General features: G+C 42.4%; 1 protein-coding gene across 1 annotated transcript in view; it reads right to left on the bottom strand.

The window, feature by feature from the left end:
- Positions 1–18,181, bottom strand: part of LOC138453422 (CD109 antigen-like) — an 812,557-nt gene that overhangs the window by 413,494 nt on the left and 380,882 nt on the right. Inside the window, exon 15 of the mRNA XM_069606255.1 lies at positions 16,486–16,638. Coding sequence (XP_069462356.1) covers positions 16,486–16,638 — 153 coding nt within the window. The remainder of the gene's footprint in view (positions 1–16,485; positions 16,639–18,181) is intronic.

The raw sequence follows: 18,181 nt of genomic DNA, 5'->3' as shown, positions 1-18,181 counted from the left end.
TAGCTCAGTTGCACCACTGCAGAAGGGGGCTATCAATTTGTCAACGAGTCTGGGTTCAGCCACCAAAATGCATTGGTCATCTTTGAATTGGAAGACATGCTACCACAATTATATGCTGTGTGATCTTATCTTTTGGGTGTTTCTGCTCACATTCGTGAATGTACACAGATTGATGTGAAAACTGGTTTAGGAGGGTGACCCGATACATTTCACAGTTTATGATTTCATATAATAGCAAGAACTAAAAGGAAGGATACAATGCTGTAATTCAAAGCACACAGTGTGCGTGGAATAGAGAGGACAGAGCTCGGAAGTGAGGAGCAACAAAGCTTGTGTCTTCCCTGCTTAATCACACATTGACCACCTAAGGCCAGTCACTACATGATCCCCCTGCAGCTGTACATATCCTTCGGGTAACAATTTGAACATCTTTCACAAAAATAAACAGACTTTGTGCCAGGTAAGGGCCTGAAAGTGTTTTCTAAACCTTGAGAGTTAATGGCTGGTGTAAATAAGCTTCAGGTGTAATAAATCTCTTTAAAAAAAAAAATCAAATCTTTAAGCAATATTGCATCAGTGCCTTGTACTTAAGTGCAGTCCCCAAAATAGGCCCCCACAATGCGAATTGTTTTTCCTTGTGTATATGTACCAGACAGGTAATTGACGGGCAATGACCTCAGAAGCACCATTTTGCAGCTGTTACCACCATATAGCCAGATGGTAACATTGCAGTACCAGACAAATCCATAATACAAATCCATCCATGGCTACTCAAAAGTAACATGCTGTTCATTTCCATTAAGGTTTATGAAAGATATCGATACTATATGCAAAAGGAGTTCTGGGTGTCCCTCCACCGGCACAAACACAGCCCATTGACCGGTTCTTGGGTGCATGGCCTGGACTGCCCGGGAGCGTCAACCATGCTTTAGCTCACTGCGCTTTTCACAGAGGCGAAATGTCCATATGCGTATAAGTCTTTGTCCCACCCAAAGGCAGTCCAGCACCAACAGCAATCCCAGACAATTGTTTTGGCCTAGTCGAGCTCAGCTCCACCTCACCTATGAGGCCCGACTAGGCAGAAACATGTATCTGGGGTTACTGTTGGTACTTTTGTTCAGAGGAGATTAGCCTAGCATTTTGATACTGGACTGCCTTTGGGTGGGACAAAGACTGATCTGCACATGGAAATTTCTCCTCTGAGAAAAGCGCAGTGAGCTAAAGCGTGGTTGAGACTCTCCCGGGGGCCATCCACCCAAGAACAGGCCAATGGGTTGTGTTTGTGCCGGTAGAGGGACTCCCAGACCTTCTACTGCTACGTGGATACTATAGGCTGGCTTATGATAATACAAATAAAACTTCATCTTACCATTGTCGAAGATAATTTCCAAGTGTGAACTAAGAAGAGTGAAACAAAAGTATTCTAGTCCATGGAAAGGCAAGGACATTGTCACTTCAACAAATGCAATATCTCGCAAAGGCGACCATGAATATTCAAGGGAGTATTGCAGGGGACTTCGTCTTACAAGTCAACTAGTTATAATAAGGTTATTGGTTTTCCCAAAATATAGTAATATTTGAAGGCAAAAGATTCATATTCAGTATTCAAATAAGAACAGACTTCAGCGACCAACACGACCATGGAACAAGAGCAAACGTGGTGTAAAAGATATTTTAAATCCTTGGCTGTTAAATGAAGCTTTGACATTTTTTGCTTTGCTAAAAAAAAAACTAAAATAAAATGCAGCAATGCACATAGAAATATGTGAGCGTCTTACCAAATCGCCGACTACAATCCCTACCAAAACAAATGGTGAAGTATTTCCACTAAAAGGGATGGGGGGGCTGAGAGAATACATGTTCATATATTGGCACTCTTGTGCTTGTAGTCATGGATTTCAATATTATAAACATGATTGCAAAAGGAAAGCAGTTGTCATGTACAACCATGTGCAGAATACATTGCTTAAGAGGTACATATGTGAAACCTGTCTGCGATCAACAAGCAGGTAATATTCCTTCTGAATAGTCAGACGGTCACATGGCAAGACCCTGCAGGTGAAGTGTGCCTGCTTCTTTACCGAAGCATCGAGAAATGCACCGAGTCAAGGTTTATCATAAGAAAACGCTGCAGATCAAAAGACTGTCAAATGCTTTGTTTCACCATGCTCTTTGATTTGAAGATTTGGAGTAACACCTCGAAATTCAACATCACTTAGGGCTGCAATTGTCATGGAGGATAAATATGCAAGTGTAGTGGCATCTTTTTTTTTATTACAAGTTTTAATTGCTTTAGCAATTTTTACAAGATAGTAGTGCAGAAAAAGAAAATGAATGTTCAAGAAGGCGTGTCAAGAAGGCATGAACAATTATTAAGATTGTTTAAAATTAAACTGGTCCACACAAAAAGTCGTCTTTGGTGCAACTTTTGTAGTGTAGCCTAAAAAGTAGTAGGTGTGAAATAATCTTCTTTTTCTGAGTGGAAGATTTGTTGTAAAGTTTTAGTTGTTGCAATTGCCCACGAGGTCTTCTCCCCACCAATGAAGCAGGCCCACCAGCGATGATCTTTGTGGTTTCGTGTTGCGGCCAGAAGTTCTATCAGATATGGAGTTCTAAAACTGCCTGTGCCCCTACACGTTCAAAGGAGATGGCGTATTGATTCAATCTCAGAAGAGTTGCAACAAAATATGCAGCCATTTGTCTTCGAAAGACCTCTGATCATCAAGATTTCATTTGAAGAAGGGAGATTTAAAATCGGGCTCTGAAGAGTATTACGAATTTCTGTTTGGATGTTTCTTCAAGAAAGGCAGAGTATCATTTAGTTTTCTTGCCACCAACGGAAGGTGTGATTTAAGCTTATATTTTGAAGCTTTGTCCAGGTTAATGATCCAGCCAGTTTCATCCAACTTTTTTGTTTTAGTCGGATTTCGTATCAATTCGTCCACTGAGCTTCCAATCAAAACAAGTTTGTCTTTACAGTCCTTGTCCAAACAGTTGAGCTTTTTGCAGCAACACTTTCTGATCTCCGTATTTATAAGTGTGAATACCAATTGACTAGTCGGATCCACAATTTTTCTGTAGAACATGGTGTTACGCTCCATGATTATCTCTAAAGAGGACAGGGTCAATTCTCATCTAATCAGGGTGATTGGTGTCGATTTTGGGAGGTTTAAGACGGATCTCCAGAAGAAACTCTAAGATTGACCATATTGTTTTAGGCATGTTGGGTAAAGCTTCAGCACCATAAGTGACGATAGGTGCGATTTTACTTTTACTCCTATAAAAGTTGATTGTTGGTAGGAGTGAAAATCGCCCATACTTTCTATCCATGACTTTAGCTACTGAGGTCAAGTTTCTTATTTTTTTTATGGAGGGCCTGTTGCATTGAGCTTTTTGTTTTGGAGCCATCTAGCGTTACTCCCAAGTAGTTGAACTCGGTTCCTGGACAGGAGTTTGATAGAAAAGGTAACAATTTCTGATTTTCTCCTTTCTTGCTGTGTTTTTCTATAGTCATGATCTTAGTTTTTGACTTGCTTATTTCTAAGTCGTTGGCGACAGTATATTTGGAAAGGTTATCTAGATGCCGTTGTAGCCTGATGGCTGTTTGGTCGAGCTGAATCAAATCGTCTGCATACAGCAGTCTAGGCACCTTTTCCAAGCCAATGGACGGAGGAAAACATCTTGTCGTGGAGTCAGCATGCTTGCAGTCACCAAGATACGCCAGAAAGAGGGCTGGTGCCAATGGACATCCTTGCTTCACCCCCCTGGTTGTATGGATTCCAGCTGAAAGTAGGCCCTGTTGGTTTAGCCGTACATGTACGGTGGTGTCGGTGTGCAGGGCTTTCAGTGGTCCTAGAATTCCCAACGGACAGTTCCAGTCTTCTAGCTTCTGCCACAGTTTAACTCTTACTAAGTCAAACGCTTGGGTAAGGTCTATAAATGCCAAGACGACCCGGGGCCCTCCTTCAAAGATCTTAGCTGTTATGATGCTCAAGAGCATGATGTTTGCGCTTGTCCCCGTGATTTTCTTGAAGCCTGACTTTAGGGGGTCGGCACATGGTGCGTTGTTTGCCCAAGTTTGGAATTTATTCAGGAGTAAGCATCCGTAGACCTTCCAAATGACTTCTAGTCAGGCGACTGGTCGAAAGTTGCAAGGGTCGTGCTTATGGTCCTTTTTGAAAATCAGGACTATGATCGACGAAGTCCAAGATGTTGGGATTTTCTTAAATTCGGCACATCTCTTAAATACAAGTTTTATGAAGGATGACCATTCGTCTGGTCGATATTGGAAATCCCATCTGGGCCAAGTGCTCTCGAGTTTAACTTGCAAATTGTTGACCTGATGGATTCTTTGTCATGATGGTCAACCCAAGGCGAGGCATGCTCTTCAAACTGGCCCTGAATTGGTGTTGAAGGGGATTGGAAGAGGTTCGAGTAGAAGGACACCCAAGTATGTTCAGGGATGCCATTTGTCAATGCGTTATTTGTAGATGTTCCCGTGGATCTCATAAGTGTCCAAAAGTCGCAAGGTTTCCGATTAACGTGCTTCTGCATTTCTTCGGAATCGCGTTAGCATAATGCTGCCGATCAGACTTTAGCCAGGACTTATTTCTTCGATGTTTCCAAAGCGGCTTCTCTTTGTTGCAGTGTTGTCCCAAGCTGCTCTTCTTCTGGCTTTGCATACTTCGCTTGGCAACCAAAAGAGTCAAATATGTGGGAATGCTTCCTCCCGTGTTCTTTTTTGCTGTTCTTTTGTGGATGCACCCTATAAAGTTCTAAGAGTGGTCTATAGTCAACTTGAGGAAGGATCTGAGTTATCGTATCAACTCCATTGGCTCCATTATAGTAGTTTGTTGGCTCCAAGATGTTTGCACAGTCAATTTCAGGCGGAAAGTAGGGTTTTATGTAATTCACTGAAGACCACTTGATTATTAGCAAATTGTGGTCACTTTGTTTTTGTGACGTTTACGGCTTCCAAATCTGGAATTGATTACGGATACAAAGATGTCATCAATTATGGTGTTTGGGGCACCTCTCTCCCACGTAGGTGTCTCATTAGTTTCATGTAGTATTGCTGCTGTGTCAAGGTGGTTTCTTGATGCCATCAGTTTAAGCCAGGCTTATCCTCGTTTCTCTGCTTGGTAGGCGTTGGATGCCACTTTATTGTGTGAGGCTAAGGGTCTACAGATGGCGTTTAGGTCGCCACAAATGATCAAATGAGCATCTTGATGGTCCAGGTAGGTACTGTCAATTTGGTTTGCTACCTTCTCCAATAAGGCTTCAGTTTGTACTCCCTGAGGATTCAAATAGATGTTAATAATCAGAACTGGTGTCAAAAGAGGCTTGCCTGTAACCTTTTCAACGTGTGACCAAAAAAAGTAAAACTGTCAGAATAGATAAGTCCCCCATAACTAATCTTTCTATCTGTAGGCCACTACCAGTTAGTATAGCCATCAATAGTGGTCTACCTTTCTCTCCTTTTATGGCCGGAGAGAAAGCTAAAGAAAATCCATCCAGGCTTGGTTTGTCAGTCAACCATAATTCCTGTAAACACAGGATGTCGAGGGTCCCCAGGTCGATCACACCTGGTACAGTGTGGTGCAAAAAGCCCCGAGTGTTTCAAGAACCTAGAGTTAAGGTAGTCGAAGGCGGGCTTGGATGGTGAGTTGCTGGGGTAGTGAGTTGCTACTTTGGGAGCTGTGCCGCTAAGACTTTAGGAAGCCATGCCCAAAGATGGGATTTAGGAAGTGGTACAATCGTTTCATTAGCAAGCAAAGATCTTGCTTACACGTCCTGAGTGATGGTTTGTCTTTCTGCTAGCGGTGGTCCACTGGGGCGTCTCTCCGGATCAAGCTGGATCGAAAAAGGTGAAGATCCGTTCGCTCTGATACATATGGCATGTCTCATTTCAGAGTGCAAAGGCCGCTTTGTCGATTCTGGTTTCGCTCAGCAGGTCGATCACTTATCTTCCTTCTTATTTGAAGAGAAACTCAGGTCAGGAAGATGGTTTGAATCATGCTGGGCTAATACTTCGATGTGGCGGGTCGAATTGGTTTCTCTTCTTGTGGTGTTTTTCAGGTCCCTGCATGGTGAGGCATCAGCTTTTTAATTCGGTCAGCTCAAAACCTGGTCTTCGGAGTTGTTCAAAAGGAATCTCCTAGCATGTCGTTTACAGCGTTGGAGGTAGTGTAGAGGTAGGAGATTGCTTTGTTCCCTTTGTGGCTAGGCTCTATAAGTTCTCAGATTTTAGCAAGCAAAGAGATGTGAGGCTTCGGAGTAGTTTCGAGACCACACCTCTGTTCAAGACGAGGTATTTTCTGTTGTCCGTATGTTTTAATTTGAAAGTAGGTAAAATTTTCAGTCTGATCTGTGTTCCGTGGTGGATCTTGCCCCTACTAGTTGGTCGGACAGGTTGTGATATCGGAGCAGGGTTTTGAGCACTTAAGAAAATGTGCACCGGCTATGAGGGGATATCGCTGTTGGTGTGATGGCGGCATGTGTGTCAAATCTTGATTCTCTCGTTGGTTTACGATATCGAGAGGAGTTTCGAATCCGTGATCGACAGTTGGGTGGGTTTCATTTGTTGCTCTTAGGCTGGTCATGTGGTAATTGGGCCCTAGAGACTTTGGTGTTTGTCTGAGTCAAGTTTTTGAAATGCTCATTTAAAGTGAGAAGACTTGATGGATCAGCTTGGACAGTTTGCTCCTTTACAGGTAGGGAGCTTGTTGGCGATCCTTGTTAAAAAAAATCACACCCTACTTGATCTTCGTGATGTTGACTAAGCTCCATTAGGTCACTTGACTCTAAAAAGTCTTCAACTGTTCTTGGTGATGACTATTTAAAGGCTCTGCTGGCTGGTTTATTGAACTGGAGACGGCCATTTTTTTTTCTTTCGCCAATTTGTCCGACAGCCCCATGTTCGTTGATATGGTGGAGGCACCTACTGTTGTGCCCGCTACTGCACTAGAGGCATGTGCCGGATTAAGACAAAGAACTAGCTGTTTCTTGGTTGTTGAGCTTGATTTAGGTAGAGGATTAGGTTGATCAAAGATGGCAAAGTCTTTCTCTGCAGGCTCCTGGGATAGAGTGTTGAAGGTTTTTATTCCCCTCCCTCCCCTCCTCCCCCCCACTCATCTTCAATGAGGATGAGTTCCTCCTCAGCCATTGTTTTGGATTGTCTGGCCCCTTGAGGTCATGTCAAGATGTTCCTTTGAGATTGATGTTTGTGAGTTGACTATTCTTTTAGCTGAGCTGTAAGTCATTTGGACCTTGGGATCAAGGTTGCATGTTATGCGGTCGCCACTCGACCTGGCCAAAGAATCTGTGTCAATGTTAGACGTCTGTGTTCCCATTTCAGTGGTTTTCCAGGCTGGAAGTTCTGACACTGCCAGAAAGTTGTCAGCTACTGAGAAGGAAGTACAGCCCTGCACCATGGAAAAATTAGGGCCGTCTATGCTGCATGGCGTTGATGTAGCCTTCCACAAATATAAGTTTTGAGTGCATCATAGCAAAGATCGATGTGTGATCTTTGAGGGTGTCATTTAAGGACTCGTAAAGTTTACAGAAAGGGGCCAAGGCTATAGTGACCAACGACATTATAAAAAGAGGTCTGATTTTTTACCAGGGTCTCTTTTGAATAGCTGTGGAGCTGGTCGCTTCTGCTCCTGGGAGGGGGAGATGGAAATGGTGGAAGGGACCTTCTCCTAGGATGCAAGTCCTTTAGTGGTAAACTGTGATGGCTTTTGTAAGGTCAAGGGAGTCTGAGGGAACTGAGTTTTTTCCCTTGATGTTAGAAGAACAGTCCGCAAGTTGCTGACCTCCAATGGTCGGCAGTGGCAGCTGTGAAAACACCTAGTCTGAACTAGGCTGTTGAACCTCGTCAATGTGTGAAGGGGCCAGGTAGGCTGTATAAGTGTTACTGGTAGGTTGGATAACATTTGTCGTCCGTTTTTGGGCTTCAATTGCCGAGTGTTGGCCAGGAGTAACAGGCCTGAGTGCTCTCTGGGACTCTTCAAGAATCATTCTGCTGGAAGGATTGATCCGGTGTCCATTTTGTGTGATTTAATTTGTGCTTCGGGGTGAAGGACAGCCTCTAGCATTTCCGCGGCTGAGACCTCGAGGTGTCAAATTTGCACTTGCACTGTTTTAAAAAAAAAAAACAGTCTTTCAGGGTATTTGAGTTGAAGATGGCCCAGGACAGTTTTTTGGGAGGCGTGCTTATTGGAAGTTAACTTACTGGAGTTTTGGCGCACTTGACCTGAGCTTTTTCTAGGTGTCTCCAGTTGCCGTCTTTGAGAGGTCATGTATTTTTTGTGTCCAAATTTACATCTTGCTTTCGCTGGCTGTCCAGTCCAGCTATTTTTGCCATGGATTTTTTTTGTTTTCATTTTCGTTTTTACCTGGTGCCTGAATTTCAAATATTGTGCCCTGACGAGAGTGGTAATTCCACCCTCAGTTTGTGGAGACTGCATTAAGGACACCACTGCCGGCAGTGATTGGGCTTGCGGGTCAGCTCCGATTGTGCCCTTCCAAAAGGGAGGCGATGGATTGTCTCCAGCAGGAGGTCCATGGACCAGCGCACGCACGCGCACACTCAATCGAGAGGCTTCACTCTAGTCCAGTGGGCCAGCTACCTCGAACCCAGGCTCTAGCTCTCCCGGGGCACCGGAACTCACCCCGGGGGAGGCCGGCCCCTCGCCAGCCCCCATTTGATTGAAATGGCCAGGAGCCTTCACCACCCAAGACCCAGCCTCGAGGGTACCCTCCCCACCACCTGCTCGGAACAAGGACGCAGAGTTATCCACCAAAGACCCACCCCTGGCAGTTGGACCCGTCTCCTCTGAGGGACGGCACCGCCTCGCTGCTTTCAGGTAGGTCGTTTGGGGCTGGAGTATCCTTGTGAACAGAAGCGGGGGCGAAATGTCTTGGGACGTAGAGGTTGATAGGACAGTAATCAATCGTGAGTTTGTAGCAAAATCATCTATAGCAGATGCTTCCTCCCTAATAATGTCTGACTGGAGAATGTCTTTCCGTCGAGACTAAACAAGACTTTCTTCACCGTTGCAGCAACTAGTTGATCTTAGACCTTGTGGATGATTTATAAGTTTCGGCAGGCGGTCGTCCCGCTTGGCCATGTTTGGGGGCACACCCTCGCCAAAGGGGGCAGGAATGCAAGTCATAGGCCCTGAAGGAAAGAACTCTGACAGGAGCCTCCGCATGGATAGAGTGGAGCACTTCATTACCAGTGGACATAGTCCATTTCCATAATTTTCTTCGTTCCGCTGGCGGAAGCTTCAAAGGCACCGGCGGTCATCCTCCTGAAGTACACCGACTACTTTGTTTGCAAGCGCGGGCAGCACCTCCAACATCCCTAGCAGCCATAGTCTACCTGAGACTGCCACTCGCCGCCACTCTGCATCCACTCCACGGATGTTTGCCGTATTTGTAGGGGTCAAGAAGCTCCTCCTTCGAATTGTAGTAAGCAGAACCAAAGCACACCGAGAAATTGCCCGAAACTTTCACTCGCCGCCACTCCGAGACATTACATTTTGCAGTAGAATAAAGAATTATATAATTGGACTCTAGATTCCAATGCCACAGCTCCAAAAACCCAAGTCAAATCTAACGTGCTTTTTATTGTTCTTAAATACGCAGTATTATCCTTGATGTTCACAAATGAAATTTCAATACAAACCATATTACATTACAGTTTTGACTGCTTCAATTACATAGACTACATTAGTGAGAAATGTTTTTTTTGTGAAGTGAAGGAACTGAATGTTATTCATCGCATGAGTTCTATATTTGCACAGAGAAACGAGACTGCAAACACCAGTAGAGTATGTTTAGCTCAGTCGTCTGCTCACATCACGACCAAAGGTGTTTTGTGGCTGCGGTAGTTTACATCACAAGCTGGCATGTGCTTTGACTTCCTGCAATCAGAGCACTTGACCTTAGCTCGAGGCGGTTGAGAGTACCACAAGATGATATTTGGGAACAGGTGAAAGTAACCGATATTATTCCTTCAATAAGTACTGCTCTCTTGAAAAAAAGGTTCAAAATATTGGTGCGTTGCGGATATTACGATTGGTCAAATTAAACATTCCTGTCAAACTTTTCTTTTATGGATAAATCTCCTGCTCAAAGAATAAAGGTCAATTAAATGGTGCAGTGCATGTGCCCGTCCTTGCACGCAGAACCTGGCCATCCACGAAAATGAATGGTACTGGTGTTCCTCCCACAGAAAGAATGTCGATGCCCTTCTTTCACCAATTACAAGGTACAAATAGATTCTTAAAATGGGCTCGCACGATTACCAGAGACCACTTAAATCCGCAAGTGCACAACGTGATATGAAACTAATTTACCGAGGGGAGCCCTAGACATGCCTTTAACTTTTGAAACCCTCTTTAGGGTGTAATTCTGTTCATTACCTCATTCAGAGGTAATGCAAAATTAATCCAGTGCAAGTACAACAAAAAACACATTTAGACAAGGTTACAGCGCTTAATGTTTGGCAGGTTGCAAGTGTAAAACATCTCAGAGACCAGCCACGTACCAAAGGTGAAGAGCCATTCGACCCTCCGCCCCCGACCCCCACTTATTCAGATCACAAAAAGACAGTGTAATTTCATGACTGAAGAGGTCGATCAGTAAGGAGTCTTTGGATGTTGCCAACCAATAAGCAGGTGTTTTGCAAATAACATTCGTCAGTGAATGGTGAGTTTGAAAGCATGCCAACATTGCAAGAGCAACTTCCAGTTGTACATGTCTGGCAAAAACCTCAATGTCAATTTTCAGTTCTATTTTACAAAAAAAATGATCACTAGTTGGTTTTGCATCTTGCAAAAGCAAGGTAATCCTTTTGTGCACGTTATTCTTCTGGGATCATTGATCTCCGTGTACAGAACAGTATACATCACATGATAGACCACCTGGAAATAAAGATGCTGTGATTTAGTTTGTGCAGTGGAATGTGGTAGAGATGGGTGGGGCTTTAGTGAGTCGGATATTTTTAGTTGTGGCCATTAGGTGGCAGTGGAAGCATTGCCTGTAACCCGAAACTAGTGTCACAGAAAGGAAAGTGAAGATGGGCGAGATGCAAGGAGTGACACAGCCTGTCGGCAGTGCTTGGTTATTTAACCAAACCCCAAAACATCGTCCTTGACCTTGGCTAGCCCCTGATCCATTCATAGACACTACATGCACCTCCCCATTCAAAGCATATCCAGCAAGGTAACGGCTTAATTGCAGCTATGAACCAACTCATGATGAGCTAAAACAGATTTAAACAAGCGTTCCTAAAGCCACTTGAATTATAAGCAGCATGTGTGTCCTTGCACTCAATCAGTTTTGTTAATGAAAATTAGCTGATCTGAAACTTTTTCTCTTGTTTATGCATTAAAAAGGCATTTGCCGGGCACTGCCATAATATGCACAGGTACTAGAACCAATCTTACGGCCAGTTAGTAGTATGGTAGTGCCTGGAAAAGTATGGATCTAAACCCTACACGAAAGCCAAAACCGTTTGCCGAGTAAATGCTTAATCTAATGGCACGTCCTATTGCAAAGCTGGGCATCAGTATTTTGGCGTGTTCTGTATAGCAATACAACAAAAGTACTTGGGTTGAAGTAAACTAGTGAAGTCAAAAGAAGATATTTACATGATAGAGCAGGCGAAGGGAAAAAATGAAATGAGTAAATACATGCATACATGGCAAAATACAACTTGGGCCACAATCCCAATGATACTGCATTAAGTGAAGACTTTGTTCCTGCTTTCCTTTTGTTTCTCAGCTGACTCTTAAGCAGGTGTATATTATAGGGCTGGAAAAGTGCAGCCTTGCAGAAGCTCCGTCCAAGGACTTTTAGACCCATCGGACTACATAAACTGGTACTGTCTAGTAAGTAAGGACTAAGGATCACTAAGAGCACGAATGACAACACACTGGGAAGATGGAGACGCCCCTCTGCAGGACGCTTCGAAGAGGACTTGGTATGCGATAACTGGAAGCAGATATCAAGAAAGGACTACATGTGAAGGAAAGGATGCAGTGAATTGGCGAAAGGCAGGACGTTTCTGCGTACAGCCTAGTGATGATTGAGAATGTTATTAAGTTTGGTATCAGTCAGGCGACTACCGACCTAAAATGGTGAAGGTTCGGTTAGATGAGCCAGTTCCTGAAAGATGTAGGATACTGTTCTGGTCTTGGAAAACAATCCAACTGTCACTGCTAGACATTACTCGAAATGGGTGTTCGAACCAGACTATTCTGATAATCGTTAACTCATCAGGAAAGTCCTGGTATCAATGGAGTGTAAAAGGTAAATTACAAGTTCCTTAAAGAGTATAAAAAGGCAACCATTACTGTTTTTTGTTCACCATGGGAACTTTAATTATAGAAAATGTATTCAATTACTATAGTTTTCTGTAACGTATTTCTCAAGGGTCACATGGTTCTGCTGGGACAACTGCTACACCCAGCAAAGCCAAAGTTGCACATTAGTTTACATAAACCATTGCACCCCGAAGGCGGTAATGGAAGTGATCTGAACTGCAGTATATCCAAGAAGCCCTTGTATAGTCTACCCTTGAAAGTTTCTGCACGCACAGCGAGAGAGTATGAATTATGATTTAGGAATTCATATCTCCTTAATTTATCCCGTACTAAATTTTTATTTTATATTTCTTCATTACATTTTATACTATTTTATCATCCTTATTCTGTATTGGAGTAATATATTCCCTTATTTTGGGAGAAAAGCAAACATTCTAAATTTCTTTTTTCCCTTATTTTCAAGAATGTCAAGTAAGCATCAGCGTGTCAGACCACATAACACTGGTGCAACTTTAGATCTTTGAAAATTGATTTGGAACAAAAAAGTATTTATTTTCAAACCAATTACTTCCAAAGAAATGGTCACTGTTTTATTTATATTAATGCTTTGATGACATTTTAAAAAGAAAGTTATTTTTTCATAGAAATATTGTCACGTAGCATTTATGGTAATCGCATTATAAGAAATCGTGCACACAAAATATATATTTTATAGGGCGTTGGTTGTTCCTCCATAGTCCAGTTGAATCCTTGTTCCATCAAATCTCCCAAAATTCGATGGCTAAAAACTTCTGACCCATTTTAAACCAGCATGAACATTGCCACAAATTGTGTTGGGCAAATACTTTTTTCAAAAGCTTTATTCAATTTTTGAGGTAGTAACCGGAAGCTCACAAAAGCTTGCCAATAAATAGCTATGTTCATCTAATGAAAGGCATGTAGAGGGAGACAGAATGTGGTATGTAACACAAAGGTAAACAGGCCAGGAAGGGCGGTGGCCTACACAACCAAAGGAGTGTAATTTAGCAAAAAGCCTGTGGTAGTTTTCTTTGCATTCGGTTTCTTAACGTACCACGGGATAAGAGCCCCTAAAAGTGCAAGCATGCAAAAAATAGAACTGTATGGGTTACTCCTGTCCAAGACTAGACAAAGCGGTCAGATTAATTCTAGACGTAGAGAGCTTGGTGCAATTAACTATGCTAGGGAAAGAAATGTCTCCAGGTGCTACAAGAGGAAACACCACGTAGGCAGACAATGAGGTCATGTTTATTAACTAATCATGCCAATACCCTCCATTAACCTACCAGGGTAAATTATTTTTAAATATTTTTTTTTTTTTTTTTTTTTTTTATTTTAAACACACCCTGGTAGCCTCTCTGCAGTAGCAACCTGTCTCCGGCAGCCTATCCAATTAATTTGGCGATACATTTTCTATTATAATGGTTTGTTTTTTGTGAGCAATGTATATAATCTGAATGTTTGGTTTTCTGTTTTTTTCTTTTTCCAATATTTTCTATTAAGTTCATGTAAAAAAGATTTATAAGTTAAAAGATTTCAACCAAAAAAATACCTTTTCTTTGTATTGAATTAAGTTTGCACTTTAAGGACTTCTCTTTGTTTTTTTTATGTGACTTTCTGAAGCACCTTTTGTTCCATTTTCTAAAATAACTAATTAATGGCAATAGCAATGGTTATCATAAGCGTGGGTACCTTCCTTTCTGTTTAATGATAACGTTTTGCCCCCTTTCACGCTTGCACACAGTGGCACTCCTATTGCTTGTATATCCACAAGAGGAAACAACTGACAGATGTAGTGGACCTAGACGTCTCTTGCTGCTGCTACATGTAAATGTCTGAAAGTAGGAGTATGCAGATCACGTTTAATAGCAAAATTAGTGTCTACATGTTTTACTTTTTGGTGCATGTAACTAAATAATGTGTTATTGGGCATTTGTATGGCACCATTGGTATGATCTCAACGTGCTGTGGGTTGCACACCCCGGGGACCGTAGGCAGGTCAGTGGAAAAAGTAGGGTAGTAAGTAGTGTGGGTGCACTCTATATGCATGGAGCTAGGCCAAGTTTTCGTGGTGGGTAGCTGCATTTGAACGCTGGTAGTGTAAAGGTGTGCAAGACCAGTAGTTTGCATGCAGCTATGCCGAATTGTCTTGGGGGTAGCTGCATTCTAGCGGAGGTGGTGCTTGTATATGAGATTGTGTGCATCTAGATCGATTTTGTGGGGATAGCTGCATTCTAAAGATTAAGGTGTGCATGATGGTGAATAATTGTGTGCAGCTGGGCCAATTTAATCATGGGTTATAGCCGCATTCTAACTGGTCTATGGTGCAGAGGTGAGGGTCGGCATATTGGTAGGTATGTGCAAGTGTGCTTGCAATTTGAATTACCCGTTACGGATGACCTTCTTGTGCCTGCTGAATTAACTTTCGATCCCCGTTATAGAGGTTTGGTGCTTTAGTTCTCCAGGAACCCCTCTGTCTAGTGTGGACCGTTTCGCCAAACATGTCTGTACCTCTCAATGGCGTAACAATATAATCAATGTTGCGTTTGGCAGTTTCCCACCTGCTGTACCTATTAACTTCCCTACGCTTGGATTTTTGGTTGTTTAGGTCTCTGCATGGAGGGGGCTGCAGAGGATAGTGGCAATTCTATTGGTAACAGTCCTGGTGCTTTACTGGGCCAAGCAATCACAGATCTACAGTCCACCATCCCCGGGTCTATCTGTGCGGGCAATTGCTCGTTGGTTAACACCCTCTATAAGCAGATACATCCAGTTCTGTGGGAATTAGGAATACTTCCCAATTACGTAGTTGGGGACTCAATGAACCCGCAGATCCCAGTGTCAAAAACCAGGCCATTCTATTAGTGCTGTTCTTGTCTGACCTTTTTAGGTGCAGCAGAAGGCTGAATATTCCAGGTTTAGAATACAGTTTAAGTTGCCAGCGTCCTCATCCGGTTTAAAATGCGAGATATAGCTGACCAGCACAAATGGGTAAAAAGCAAGATATAGCTAACAGAAATGGGCTAAAAGTGAGATATGGCCGACTCATGGCTATGGAAAGGGAAGGCTACCAAAGTATGGCCACGCTACACAATTTGACTGAATGCAAAATGTGGCTACCATATAGAGTTAAGGCTTGAAGCATAGGTTTACAATATAAGGTAACAGTGGTGGGGTTTTACTGGAGTGTAGTTATGGCTGTGCTCACCGCCCAGACCACACTTTGCTTATCAGCTGCTGCTGGTTGACTGCGGCAGGCTTCCCAGGCAAACACAGAGTGGCGCTGCTTCTTCGTGAGCTGCTCTTTGCTTTGTAGCCCGTAGCCGAGGACTGCCTGGGTAGAGGCTGCCCTGTGAGGGTGTCTTAGAAGGGGAAAGCAGGCCAATCATAGGGTGGTGGGAGGGCTCAGTTGCTGGGGCAGGGCGAGAGCAGGAAGTGGCTAGGCAGAGGGGCTCAGAGGCAGCAAGATGGTACAGAAATCAATTTAAAAAGAAAATAAAGGCCAAAAAGGGTGGGGAAGCACATGAGGATTACTTACCCCTAGGCACTTGGAGCCGAAGACAGTGCTCTGGTTACACTGCAGAGGGCCTTATGTAATCATACCTTAAGATGAAGACCAAGGTAGTCGGATACAAATCTTAAGAAAATGTATCAAATTTTAATGATGTAAATGGTGTCCGGTCAAAGTTTCAAAAAAATAGTTTTGACAAGTAAAAGTTTCAACACAAAAGTGCCGGAAACAAACGTTTTTTTGAAAATTATTTTTAATAGTAAATGGTTCATTATAATTTGGTATAGTTAAATAGGTGTTTAAAAGAAGAAAAAAAAAGGGATTGGGGCCCATAAAAAAATAAAAAATGTTTTAAAAATGTTGACACTTGTGTCAGAACTTTCACCAGTCGAAACTGACTGTTGAAACAGTCACTATAAACCATGGAAATTACAAAACTACCCAAAGAATTCCACCCAGCACTCAGAATGACTTCTCTGCGAAACTGAAAACATACCGAAACAACAACTGCCTACATTTTTAAGGGAAGTTTTATGAATAAAACAGGATCTTTCTGCCACCTCATCTGACCGCAAGACTCATTACACCTTGTAGAATGATGATATAGCAGGCACTTACCACTGCAGTGGTGGTTGGGTTTAAGCCTCTTAAGATGTTTGGACTATTCTGAACAACTTTTAAACCAATTAGAGATCCAGGTTCTGTCACAATGACTGTCAATGTCACATTCTCGGATGGATTAGCCTCCAGTTTACTCCAGGATACAGATACCTAAGGAATAAAGCATGTATCAATGTAAAGGTTGCATGCATGACAGATGTAGTTTTTAATGTTTGTATAAACAAAACTCCTTTGTTTTTCACACCTTAGCAGCTCATAGAAAAAGACAACTTGTTTTTTTATAAAGCCATAGAAATAGATCAATGTGGAAAGAAAAGGTGTGCACTTCTTTTTCTACTAAGGGTGGGGATCTGTGCAACCAGTTATCATTTACTTTGGAAACAAACTAGTTCTCTATGCCCTTGCAGAAGGATATACATGGAATGCAGGATTGTAAAAGGGGAAGGGGGGGTCCTCTTTTGTATTTATAGAGGGGCCTGGATCTGGAGGAAGGATATAGAGCAAAAAAGGGGGGTGGATTCAGGCTACCTCTTCCTCTGAGATAATTACAGGTGTGGCAGAACTATGGATGTAACAGATTCTATTACATAAAACCTGTATATTTTTTATATGATAGAGCACAGATTTATTGTCAAGTGTACAACATGGTTTATTTACACATAGGGGATGACATACTTTTATTGACATACACATATACATCTAAATTTCAAGTGCTTGTTCATTATATTGTGTCATCATATAATGTAACAGTGAGACAAAATTAATACATAGTAACTAAGAGTGCAATGTTACTGAAACATGCACATATCGAGTCAGTCGAGACAAAATTAATACATAGTAACTAAGAGTGCAATGTTACTGAAACATGCACATATCGAGTCAGTCGACACTCAAATGTGTTTCCAGCTACGGACAACAACACGTGTAGATGATGTAGTGTCCTATAGCTTTCCTCAGGACTTGTATTGCCGAGTGTTGTGGGAAGAAATTCCACCCGTGGCTCGTAATATCAGTAGGAACTGTGGGAACATAAAAGGGAGAGGGGAGTGTGTTCCGCTTCAATGTTCAACAAAAAGAAAGTCGCACATATGTCACAGTAAAATTTTGTTAACAAAAGTTCCAACAGCAAAGCTTCTCTTCATGATCAGACTTTTCACTTCACCACAATATCAATGTTATTACTAGCCACAATGCTTTTCCACAACTTTCAGTTCAAAATGAATTATCGCTTCTGCCAACGTTAGTGACACACAGCTCTTGGTTAACAGTTTTATCTCTTTACAAGATTACGATTCACAGTAGGGATTTTTGTCAGGATGACATCACACCACTTCTACTACAATAGTTTCCCAAGAGGTCATACTCTTTTGGCTCATAGTATTCCACTTCATTTGTGCTACAGAAGTCTTGCATCTACTGACAACCAAATACACCATCACAGCTTTAGTACTTTTGTGACTTCAATCAGGTTATGTCAAGATTCACTTTCAGGTACTTCAACACCTTCAAACAGGCAAGGCACTCTTCCTCTGAATATCCCTCTTCAAAAGGGGCAGCCTCTTTGCCTCTCTTGGTGATCTACAACCAACAATCTCTAAGTGTCTTTCAGATACATTACTCTCTTCGTTCTACAGTCTTTGGCAATGTAGGTTGTGTATCAACTTCAAAGAATAAGTAGCATGTTTCCCTTCCC

This window comes from Ambystoma mexicanum, chromosome 4p, assembly GCF_040938575.1.
Source record: "Ambystoma mexicanum isolate Mex_15411 chromosome 4p, UKY_AmexF1_1, whole genome shotgun sequence".
Taxonomy (NCBI): domain Eukaryota; kingdom Metazoa; phylum Chordata; class Amphibia; order Caudata; family Ambystomatidae; genus Ambystoma; species Ambystoma mexicanum.
This window is presented reverse-complemented; position numbering and strand designations above follow the sequence as displayed.